This window comes from Cherax quadricarinatus, chromosome 74, assembly GCF_038502225.1.
Source record: "Cherax quadricarinatus isolate ZL_2023a chromosome 74, ASM3850222v1, whole genome shotgun sequence".
Taxonomy (NCBI): Eukaryota; Metazoa; Arthropoda; class Malacostraca; order Decapoda; family Parastacidae; genus Cherax; species Cherax quadricarinatus.
Genome location: NC_091365.1, coordinates 15,720,268 through 15,733,113, shown reverse-complemented (window position 1 = coordinate 15,733,113; position 12,846 = coordinate 15,720,268). Strand labels below are relative to the sequence as shown.

The 12,846-nt window shown below is 39.3% G+C and overlaps 1 protein-coding gene across 2 annotated transcripts in view; it reads left to right on the top strand.

Annotated features, from left to right (window-relative positions):
* Positions 1-12,846, top strand: part of LOC128700223 (maltase 2) — a gene marked incomplete at its 3' end in the record, with an annotated part of 226,798 nt that overhangs the window by 94,073 nt on the left and 119,879 nt on the right. For both annotated transcript variants that reach the window (XM_070100802.1, XM_070100803.1), the window contains 2 exon segments: positions 8,516-8,608; positions 9,700-9,815. In XM_070100802.1, the coding sequence (XP_069956903.1) occupies positions 8,516-8,608; positions 9,700-9,815 (209 nt within the window).

Here is a 12,846-nt window from a genome sequence, read left to right as displayed (position 1 = left end):
TTTAGTAACAATGACGATCTGATACGCAATATAACTGTATCAAAGACAGTGCACTCAGATCACAACATAATAGAGGTACAGACATGTATGCACAGGGCTCTGAACCCGCAAAATGTGAGCAGTCATGAAGGTCTCTTCACAAAATTCAATTTCAACAACAAAAACATACAATGGGATCTTGTAAACCGTGCCCTAAATGCAACAAGCTGGGAAGGTATCCTAAACAACACGGATCCGAACATTTGCCTTGAAAAAAAATGAATTCTGTGGTTCTTGAGATCTCAAGACACATTCCATTAAGAAAAAGAAAGATAATATGTAAACTAGAAAGAGAAAGATGTTCCTTATTCAGACGAAGGTGAAGAGTCACAGAGCTGCTGAGTGGGGCCAGTATATCTGAAATACGAAGGGAGGCACTAGTCCATGAAATTGCAAATATCGAACTTAAGCTGAAGGAAACTTAGAGGAGACAGGAATCACAGGAAGAACTAAAAGCCATAAAAGAAATTAAAAACAAAAATACTTATGCCAAATCTAAGGGAAAAAACATCCATTATTGGGCCCCTGCTTAGGCGGGATGGGACATACACAGATGATAGCCATGAAATGAGTGAGATACTAAAGTCCCAATATGACTCAGTGTTCAGCGAGCCACTGCCCAGACTAAGGGTCGATAATCCAAATGAATTCTTTATGAACAAAACCCAAAATTTGAGTCATCCCCAAAATCCTGGATATTATTCTAACTCCAGAAGACTTTGAAGAGGCAATTAATGACATGCCCATGCACTCTGCCCCAGGCCCAGATTCGTGGAACTCTGTGTTCATCAAGAATTGCAAGACGCCCCTATCGCATGCCTTCAGCATTTTATGGAGAGGGAGCATGGACACAGGGGTCATCCCACACACTAAAAAATAACAGACATAGCCCCACTCCACAAAGGTGGCAGTAAAGCAATTGCAAAGAACTACAGACCGATAGCACTAACATCTCATATCATAAAAATCTTTGAGAGGGTTCTAAGAAGCAAGATCGCCAACCACCTAGATACCCATAAATTACACAACCCAGGACAACACGGGTTTAGAGCAGGTCGCTCCTGCCTGTCCCAGCTACTGGACCACTATGACAAGGTCATGGATGCTGTAGAGGATAAAATACAGATGTATGCACAGACTGCAAAATCTTTCGACATGTGTGACCATAAACCATACCACGGGCGGGATTGAACCCGCGATCAGAGAGTCTCTAAACTCCAGACCGTCACGTTAGCCACTGGACCAGCTAGCCACAATAAGATTCGTCCAACTAGGTATATTTCTACACCATAGGAAGGTGACCACAAATGGCTAATGCGACGGTCTGGAGTTTTGAGACTCTTTGACCGCGGGTTCAATCCCGCCCGTGGTATGGTTTGTTTGCAATCGTGTCATTACGATTTCGTGAGTCATGTGTGACCATGGTGTAATAGCACACAAAATGCGTAATAAAGGAATAACGGGAAAAGTTGGCAGATGGATCTACAACTTACTGACAAATAGAACACAAAGCGTAACAGTAAACAGAGTAAAGTCCCAGGCAGCCACAGTAAAAAGCTCTGTTCCACAAGGCACAGTACTCACTCCCAGTCTATTCCTCATCCTCATTTCTGACATAGAGATGTAAGTCATAGCTCCGTGTCTTCCTTTGTGGATGACACCCGGATTACCATGGCAGTGACCTCCATCAAAGACACCGCGAGACTTCAAGCGGACATCAACCAAATCTTCGAATGGGCCACTCAAAACAATATGAAGTACAACGAGGAGAAATTTCATCTACTCAGATATGGAAAACTTGAAGAAATTAAAAATGTGTCAGGGTATACCACAAATTTTAATCATACAATAGAGCGGAAAAGTAATGTGAAGGACCTGGGAGTGATAATGTCAGAGGATCTTGCCTTCAAAGATCACAACAATGTATCTACTTCATCTGCTAGGAAAATGACAGGATGGATAATGAGAACCTTCAAAACTATGGACGCCAAGCCCATAATTCTCTTCAAATCGTTTGTGCTCTCTAGGCTGGAATACTGCTGTACACTAACGACCCCCTTCAAGGCTGGCGACATTGCAGACCTGGAATTAGTAAGTAAGTTTATTCAGGTATTCACAAATACAGTTACATAGAATTATCATACATAGCAGCATATGTGTAGAGAACCTAGGATAACCCCAAAATGTCAGAATGACTTATTTCCATTGGGGTCATTTAATTTCCATTGGGGTCCTTTATTTCCATTGGGGTCCTTTATTTCCATTGGAGAGTGTACAAAGAACTTTACTTTCACGACAGACATTAGTGCGATAAGGCACCTAAACTACTGGAAATGGTTGAAGGTCCTTGATCTGTATTCCCTGGAATGCAGGCGAGAGAGATACATGATAATATACACTTGGAAGGTCCTGGAGGGATTGGTACCAAACCTGCACACGAAAATCACTCCCTTTGAAAGCAAAAGACTCAGCAGGAGATACAACATTTCCCCGATGAAAAGCAGGGGCGCCACGAGTACACTGAGAGACAACACAATAAGTGTCTGGGGCCCAAGACTGTTCAACTGCCTCCCAGCATACATTAGGGGGATTACCAATAGACCCCTGGCTGTCTTCAAGAGGGCATTGGACAGGCACCTAAAGTCAGTACCTGACCAGCCGGGCTGTGGTTCGTACGTCAATTTGCGTGCGGTCAGCAGTAACAGCCTGGTTGATCAGACCCTGATCCACCATGAGGCCTGGTCTCAGACCGGGCTGCGGGGGCGTTGACCCCCGAAACCCTCTCCAGGTAAACTCCAGGTAAATGTTATAGTGTTTTTAACTTTTTAGATGAGAACTTTACAAATATAAATTCACCACTTTCCTCCGTGGTGCAGTAGATTCAATACATTGTGATACATCAGAGAGTTAGATAGCAGTGTCGCCTCGTGTTGGCTCAGACCTACGGTTGTGTGTGGCTGTGTAACCTGGTAAGGCAAAGATGCTTTTTATGTCATGTTTGACCATGGTTTCCGAAAGAATAATATGGATATATTAACATTCAGTGAATTAAGCAGTGTTAAGAGGTCGTCTTATTGTTTAGTTAGTAATGTAATATTATAATTGAATACTGTTAGGTTCTTTCTGGCACTGAGTACAGTTTTCCCCTGACTGGCACTGTAATATTGGCACTTATTTTTAGGATTGTTATTGCCGCTTGACAGGAGATTAATATCAGGATCGATATTTGCATTCATAAGACAATTTAAAATATGTTCTAGTAATAGATAAATAAAAAAATATAGCTGTTGTAATTATTATAATGAAAAGTTATAATACTAGCAAGTATGATTATATGCAAATTATTAATTATTTTTTTAGTATAATTACACTATTTGATTTGTCGAGTATAATACTCTAATCTAAATTAGATACCATTTATAAAGTAGTAACAGATGGGAATAGGAAACAAAAGTAAACAATAGAAAATATACATGTAAAAGGAACATACATTGATTGCAGTGTTAATTAAGTACAAGGTAGGATGATGTAAGATGACTGGTAAACAGTACACGATGCTAATACGGTGACCTGCACTTACAACTTGGTAAGCAGGTTGCCTGCTATGAAATAACAAATTCTAACAAGTAAATGATAGCACAAAAAACTGCAGGACACCAAGTATGGTAATACACCAGGTATGGTAATACACCAGGTATGGTAATACACCAGGTATGGTAATACACCAGGTATGGTAATACACCAGGTATGGTAATACACCAGGTATGGTAATACACCAGGTATGATAATACACCAGGTATGGTAATACACCAGGTATGATAATACACCAGGTATGATAATACACCAGGTATGGTAATACACCAGGTATGGTAATACACCAGGTATGGTAATACACCAGGTATGGTAATACACCAGGTATGGTAATACACCAGGTATGGTAATACACCAGGTATGGTAATACACCAGGTATGGTAATACACCAGGTATGGTAATACACCAGGTATGATAATACACCAGGTATGGTAATACACCAGGTATGATAATACACCAGGTATGGTAATACACCAGGTATGGTAATACACCAGGTATGGTAATACACCAGGTATGATAATACACCAGGTATGATAATACACCAGGTATGGTAATACACCAGGTATGATAATACACCAGGTATGGTAATACACCAGGTATGATAATACACCAGGTATGGTAATACACCAGGTATGGTAATACACCAGGTATGGTAATACACCAGGTATGGTAATACACCAGGTATGGTAATACACCAGGTATGATAATACACCAGGTATGATAATACACCAAGTTTGGTAATACACCAGGTATGGTAATACACCAGGTATGGTAATACACCAGGTATGGTAATACACCAGGTATGATAATACACCAGGTATGGTAATACACCAGGTATGGTAATACACCAGGTATGGTAATACACCAGGTATGATAATACACCAGGTATGATAATACACCAGGTATGGTAATACACCAGGTATGATAATACACCAGGTATGGTAATACACCAGGTATGATAATACACCAGGTATGGTAATACACCAGGTATGGTAATACACCAGGTATGGTAATACACCAGGTATGGTAATACACCAGGTATGATAATACACCAGGTATGATAATACACCAAGTTTGGTAATACACCAGGTATGGTAATACACCAGGTATGGTAATACACCAGGTATGATAATACACCAAGTTTGGTAATACACCAGGTATGGTAATACACCAGGTATGGTAATACACCAGGTATGGTAATACACCAGGTATGGTAATACACCAGGTATGGTAATACACCAGGTATGATAATACACCAAGTATGGTAATACACCAGGTATGATAATACACCAAGTATGGTAATACACCAGGTATGGTAATACACCAGGTATGGTAATACACCAGGTATGGTAATACACCAGGTATGGTAATACACCAGGTATGATAATACACCAAGTATGGTAATACACCAGGTATGGTAATACACCAGGTATGGTAATACACCAGGTATGGTAATACACCAGGTATGGTAATACACCAAGTATGGTAATACACCAGGTATGGTAATACACCAGGTATGATAATACACCAAGTTTGGTAATACACCAGGTATGGTAATACACCAGGTATGGTAATACACCAGGTATGGTAATACACCAGGTATGATAATACACCAAGTATGGTAATACACCAGGTATGGTAATACACCAGGTATGGTAATACACCAGGTATGATAATACACCAAGTATGGTAATACACCAGGTATGGTAATACACCAGGTATGGTAATACACCAGGTATGGTAATACACCAGGTATGGTAATACACCAATTATGGTAATACACCAGGTATGATAATACACCAGGTATGGTAATACACCAGGTACGGTAATACACCAGGTATGGTAATACACCAGGTATGGTAATACACCAAGTATGGTAATACACCAGGTATGGTAATACACCAGGTATGGTAATACACCAGGTATGGTAATACACCAGGTATGGTAATACACCAGGTATGATAATACACCAAGTATGGTAATACACCAGGTATGGTAATACACCAGGTATGGTAATACACCAGGTATGGTAATACACCAGGTATGGTAATACACCAAGTATGGTAATACACCAAGTATGGTAATACACCAGGTATGGTAATACACCAGGTATGGTAATACACCAGGTATGATAATACACCAGGTATGGTAATACACCAGGTATGGTAATACACCAGGTATGGTAATACACCAGGTATGATAATACACCAAGTATGGTAATACACCAGGTATGGTAATACACCAGGTATGGTAATACACCAGGTATGGTAATACACCAGGTATGGTAATATACCAGGTATGGTAATACACCAGGTATGGTAATACACAAAGTATGGTAATACACCAGGTATGGTAATACACCAGGTATTGTAATACACCAGGTCTTCCTTTGCAGATGACACCCGAATCTGCATGACAGTGTCTTCCACTGCAGACACTGCAAAGCTCCAGGCGGACATCAACCAAATCTTTCAATGGGCTGCAGAAAACAATATGAAGTTCAACTATGAGAAATTTCAATTACTCAGATATGGTAAACATGAGGAAATTAAATCTTCATCAGAGTACAAAACAAATTCTGGCCACAAAATAGAGCGAAACACCAACGTCAAAGACCTGGGAGTGATCATGTCGGAGGATCTCACCTTCAAGGACCATAACATTGTATCAATCACATCTGCTAGAAAAATGACAGGATGGATAATGAGAACCTTCAAAACTAGGGAGGCCAAGCCCATGATGACACTCTTCAGGTCACTTGTTCTATCTAGGCTGGAATATTGCTGCACACTAACAGCACCTTTCAAGGCAGGTGAAATTGCCGACCTAGAAAATGTACAGAGAACTTTCACGGCGCGCATAACGGAGATAAAACACCTCAATTATTGGGAGCGCTTGAGGTTCCTAAACCTGTATTCCCTGGAACGCAGGAGGGAGAGATACATAATTATATACACCTGGAAAATCCTAGAGGGACTAGTACCGAACTTGCACACGAAAATCACCCACTACGAAAGCAAAAGACTTGGCAGACGATGCACCATCCCCCCAATGAAAAGCAGGGGTGTCACTAGCACGTTAAGAGACCATACAATAAGTGTCAGGGGCCCGAGACTGTTCAACTGCCTCCCAGCACACATAAGGGGGATTACCAACAGACCCCTGGCAGTCTTCAAGCTGGCACTGGACAAGCACCTAAAGTCAGTTCCGGATCAGCCGGGCTGTGGCTCGTATGTTGGTTTGCGTGCAGCCAGCAGCAACAGCCTGGTTGATCAGGCTCTGATCCACCAGGAGGCCTGGTCTCAGACCGGGCCGCGGGGGCGTTGACCCCCGGAACTCTCTCCAGGTAAACTCCAGGTAAACACCAGGTATAGTAATACACCAGGTATGGTAATACACCAGGTATGGTAAGCTATGGGATCAGGGGGTGAGATGTCATTAATACCTAACATAGTCTTACCCATAGTACAAACCTGGAAGTCCAGTACCGACACTGTACAACACTGGTGCATCTGTGAGATGCACCATCTGTCATGAAGTGGCCCGTGAGATGCACCACCTGCCATGTGGCGCGTGAGATGCACCACCTGTCATGATACAGACCCAAACTGCATCGGATTCTGTGCAATAACTGGATAATGCATCTTCTGGTCGGCTTGAAACTTTCGGTACTGATGTGTTTCCCTCAAGGAAAACAATCTCTTAATGTTAGGTTGTGTAAATTATGTGTCAGTTTTATTAATTTAACATAATGTTATTTTGTGTGTTTGTAACATCTATGTTCCTTCAAGATCATTGGTAATGAGTTGTATGTTATGTATGCTAAGCTTACATAAGCTTACTTTTTTTTAGAGCTGAGAAATTTTAGAGAAAATTTTGGATTTATTTTGGGCTGAAGAAATCGGAAGATTCTGAAAATATTTAAATACTGGAAAAGAAGAAGAATGCACAATACCGTGACTGGAACAATATACAATAACCCGCACGTAGTAGAGAGAAGCTTACGACGACGACGTGTGACTGTGAACGGTTCAAGTCGGACCGATGAAAGTGCTTTCGTCAAGATTGATGGACTGAACACACAGCCTTTTAGGCTGAGGGACTGATTACCTCAAACTCCTCCTCATCTTCCACCTTTTTCTCCATTGGGCTGAAGAAGCCACTGCGTGGCGAAACGTTTCCGGAATGAAGATTCCCAAAATGTTGCACAAGTGTCTCGTTTATCAAAATATGAAACAGATCGAGTAAGACATTTTGAAATTGTAAAGAAAAGAATTGGAAGCTGAGAACACGTCTTGCGGTTTCTAAAGTTCTTCTCTCCTTAAAACACACCCGAGCTGAACAATGTAATCGATTACACTGATTCCAATTTTTTTAAACTGAGTAAATTTGCAAATTGGCGCGCACACACACACTAGCCTAATGAATACCATCCTGGCTGTAAAGTTCATCAGCCATTAAATACTAAAGCCATTTATGAAAGATGACCTCAGTTATACTTAATGTGATTTAATGTGAACAAAATAGAACTATTTACATATAGGCCTGGCAGATGTGTACCGATAGGCTGAATTTCACTATCTGCCGTCATCGAATTAGGAGGCGTCTTTTATGAGCGTTTAAAGCCAAGCAGCAGAGGATTTTGGAAGTTATCAGTGCTGGGAATGGCACAATACACCACCGGCACATGCTAATTGTTCCTATAATTTTGAAGAAGTGATTGTTGTTATGAAGGAAATACTATTGTCAAGTTAGAACAAATCAAAGTAAAATAACAAGTAAAAAAAATAATTCAGGCAGTTTAAGTTCAACCTTTGGGACACACAATAATAATAATAATAATAATAATAATATAATATAACAATGATATGTCTTATACTTTCAGGAGACAAATGGCTCATAAGTCTGTGTTTGGGTTTCTCTTCGCCTTACTCTTCATCGGTGTTGTCGTCATCATCATCGTCTGCTTCACTGCAAAGTAATACTTATATATATATATATATATATATATATATATATATATATATATATATATATATATATATATATATATATATATATGTGTGTGTGTGTGTGTGTGTGTGTGTGTGTGTGTGTGTACAAGAATGGTATACAAGATGAAATTAAGACACATGTGCAACATCTGGGTATCTTTATTGTAGACGTTTCACCATCCAGTGGCTTTATCAGTACAAATTCCAGGACATAACTTAAAGATAGTAGAACTACTGTCTTCAAGTTATGTCCTGGAATTTGTATTGATAAAGCCACTGGATGGCGAAACGTCTACAATAAAGATACCCAGATGTTGCACATGTGTCTAATTCTCAACTGTGGTCATAGAAAGAGAAGCTGAGAAGGGATGAGAAAATAAAAACTAGTCTATGAAACCCAAGATGCAAGGGATCCATGACTGATCCGAAAGGTTTCTTGGTTATTATATAAAAGTTCTTAAGAAAACTGCAGATCTTTTTTTGTTTTCTCTGAACGACTTGATAATAAGGAGAAAGAATGAGCTTAATATTTAGCATATATTTCTAGTTTGTGTTTCAAGTGAAGAACCTTGTTTTGTTATTAGGCTATGACGTGTTTTTTTTTTTCATCAGTGTGTCTATAATTGTTTAGATCCAGAATTTCATTTGTAGCATCAATGACGCTACTTAGCACTTTGTGCTCTTCTTTCTTTCTCACATTGTGGTTCACTGAAGGATAATGCCGTAGATTTGCGAAATGTCGTGTTGAAGCAGATGGAACACAGCTGAAATAATGGTTGGCAAATGTGTAATTTTTGATACACCTGTTAATATAACCTATTATAATTTTTAATATAACCTGTTTATATAACCTGTTAATATAACCTGTTAATATAACCTGTTTATATAACCTCTTAATATAACCTCTTAATATAACCTGTTAATATAACCTGTTAACTGCATCTTCAACATTAACGATGATATAAAAACAGGAGCACTAACCATCACGGACAATGTTATTTGAGGTATTTTGTAAGTGTCTTCTGTGTTGTTGTTCTACTGTGCCAGTCAGGTAGTAAAACTAAGTGGTATCCAGGTACGGGAAGCGGGATAAAGAAGTCACGGAGCCTTTCTGGAAGACGAGCGTGGTGTTCCAGGTGTATCCTCCCTCACTCTACGACGCTCATCCCGACGGTATCGGAGACATAACAGGTGAGTGCCTTAGTAACCTTACAAGTTTTTAGCGTGTGTCACCTGAGCGGCTAGTTCATTGTGCACCCACAGCTCATCCTGTGAGTTTATTATGCACCCACAGTTCATTCTGTGAGAGTTAGAGCACCAAACCAGCATAACAGAAGCCACAATGGTTTTTATCAGGTCATACTAGAGAAAAAATGCTTACTACTAACGTCAGGATATTAGTCATTTCACGTATCACAATACTATCACATAGCTAATCTACCCATTGTGTATATATATGTGGTTACAAACTCAAGAAAATTAGTAATAATAATAATAATATAAGAAGAAGAATGGTAATAATGTTATTATTATTATTATTGTTGTTTTCAAGTGGAAACGCTAAAGGTGTATGGGTCGTGCAGTGTCTGAGAAATAAGACGCAATCAAGTTTGATGCTCGGAAGAAGAAAACTCTAATTCCTTTGGTCGAGAGTTTTTACCCTCTTCTGATGAAGGACTTTCAACAGAAGAGGGAAGTAAGCAAGGTCTCATGACAAGACTTGTCCTGAGAGACAGTACTGAGCGGATGTTCACCGAGAGAGATACACATCTCAGTGTATATGTGCAGAGAGAGAGAGAGAATTTCTTACCATATATCCACGGTGAAATATTTGTCAGTGCATATACATTGTGAGAGAGACTTTTGTGTGTAGATACACAAAGAGAAACTTCTCACCGTATACAGAGAGAGAGTTTTCATTTTATAAAGAGGGTAATGTTTCACAGTGTATACACAGTGATATTCTCCAGTATTTACACACCCTAAGGTATATACCTGTCAGCGTAAATACACAGACACATACTTCTCAGTATATATAAATAGAAAAAGCTACTTATCAGTTAATATACATCAAGAGGTGTATTTCCGAGTGTTTTGTGTTTATCCCAGCTGCCAGATACTAACCTCCGGACCGTGTAACTTGTCTATCTGTGGTTGACTATACATTACTAGCAAGGGGATAGTAACCTCTCCTTCAGCATCAATATCTGAAAGTGAAACGAAGGAAATTCTGAAGATGGGTTGTTGGAATGAGCGTTGATTGTTAATCCTATGCAGAAATAATCCACACAGGATAGCGGAGCCAGGAGCTATGAATCGACCCTTGCAACCACAACTAGGTGAGTACAGGAGACTGAACTTTATGACGTAGTCATAAATTTCAATCTCCTATGTGCGAGTTATTTGTGTGTTGTTCCAGTCACATTATTGTGCCATTTTATTCTCGTTAATCATGTGAGTGAGAAGAAGTTGGATGATCCAATACTAACTTAAACAAAGTTAAACGAGATTAGAGAATTTCAGTGGAAGAGAGTAAATGATATTAAACTACTTATAACTGAAAGAACTAACTCCAGTATTAAATTATCAAAGGTGGAAAAATAGAAGAGAGTTTAAGTCATTAAATTCTAGTATTATGTGGCTCGGAATTAAAGTGGAATACGAGACGTGTTGAGTATATGTTTAGGGAGTTTTGAACTAAGCGAGAGAATAAATGTGGGTGGCCTGAATGCATATTATGTAAGTTTGGAGTGTCAGGCACAAATACCAATGGGGCCTCTAAATGAATTATGTATGGAAAGTGGTTCAGTAATACGCAACACTTATTTTAAATGATAAACAAGTTTACGAGATATGATGCAGTGCACAGTAAATGCAATTTGCTAGAATATGCATCGGTGGATAAATGTTGGACAGACCTGGCTTAGCAGGTTTGTAGTGGAATGACTGATATGTCGGAATATTATTTAGTGGAGGCAACAGTAAAACGCAGACGGAGTACAAAGAGAATAACGTCAGTGGATACGAGAGAAGCGGAAGTGCCTGAACTAAAGAAAGAGACAGTGGGAGAGAGAGAGAATTATTACTAGAAAAGTAGGTAGAAAAAGAACACTTAATGAGGAGGATTCACATATAACAAATAACTGACATTTAACTGAAAATCGTTCTTCATTAAATATGACTTAAGGAGTGGAAGCTACTCTTGAGACAATGGTATTGTTTATTAAAGTGAGTGGAAGCTACTCTTGAGACAATGGTATTGTTTATTAAAGTGAGTGGAAGCTAGTCTTGAGACAGTGGTATTGTTTACTAAAGTGAGTGGAAGCTATTCTTGAGACAATGGTATTGTTTATTAAAGTGAGCGGAAGCTAGTCTTGAGACAATGGTATTGTTTACTAAAGTGAGTGGAAGCTATTCTTGAGACAATGGTATTGTTTATTAAAGCGAGTGGAAGCTAGTCTTGAGACAATGGTATTGTTCATTAAAGTGAGTGGAAGCTAGTCTTGAGACAATGGTATTGTTTATTAAAGTGAGTGGAAGCTAGTCTCGAGACAATGGTATTGTTTAGCTTCCACTCACTTTAATAAACAATACCATAGTCTCAAGACTAGCTTCCACTCACTTTAATAAACAATACCATTGTCTCAAGACTAGCTTCCACTCACTTTAGTAAACAATACCATCGTCTCAAGACAAGCTTCCACTCACTTTAATAAACAATACCATTGTCTCAAGACTAGCTTCCACTCACTTTAGTAAACAATATCATTGTCTCAAGACTATTTAAGTGAGTGGAAGCTAGTCTTGAGACAATGGTATTGTTTATTAAAGTGAGTGGAAGCTAGTCTTGAGACAATGGTATTGTTTACTAAAGTGAGTGGAAGCTAGTCTTGAGACAATGGTATTGTTTATTAAAGTGAGTGGAAGCTAGTCTTGAGACGATGGTATTGTTTACTAAAGTGAGTGGAAGCTAGTCTTGAGACGATGGTATTGTTTACTAAAGTGAGTGGAAGCTAGTCTTGAGACGATGGTATTGTTTACTAAAGTGAGTGGAAGCTAGTCTCGAGACAATGGTATTGTTTATTAAAGTGAGTGGAAGCTAGTCTTGAGACGATGATATTGTTTACTAAAGTGAGTGGAAGCTAGTCTTGAGACAATGGTATTGTTTACTAGAGTGGAAGCTAGTCTTGAGACAGTGGTATTGTTTATTAAAAGTGAGTGG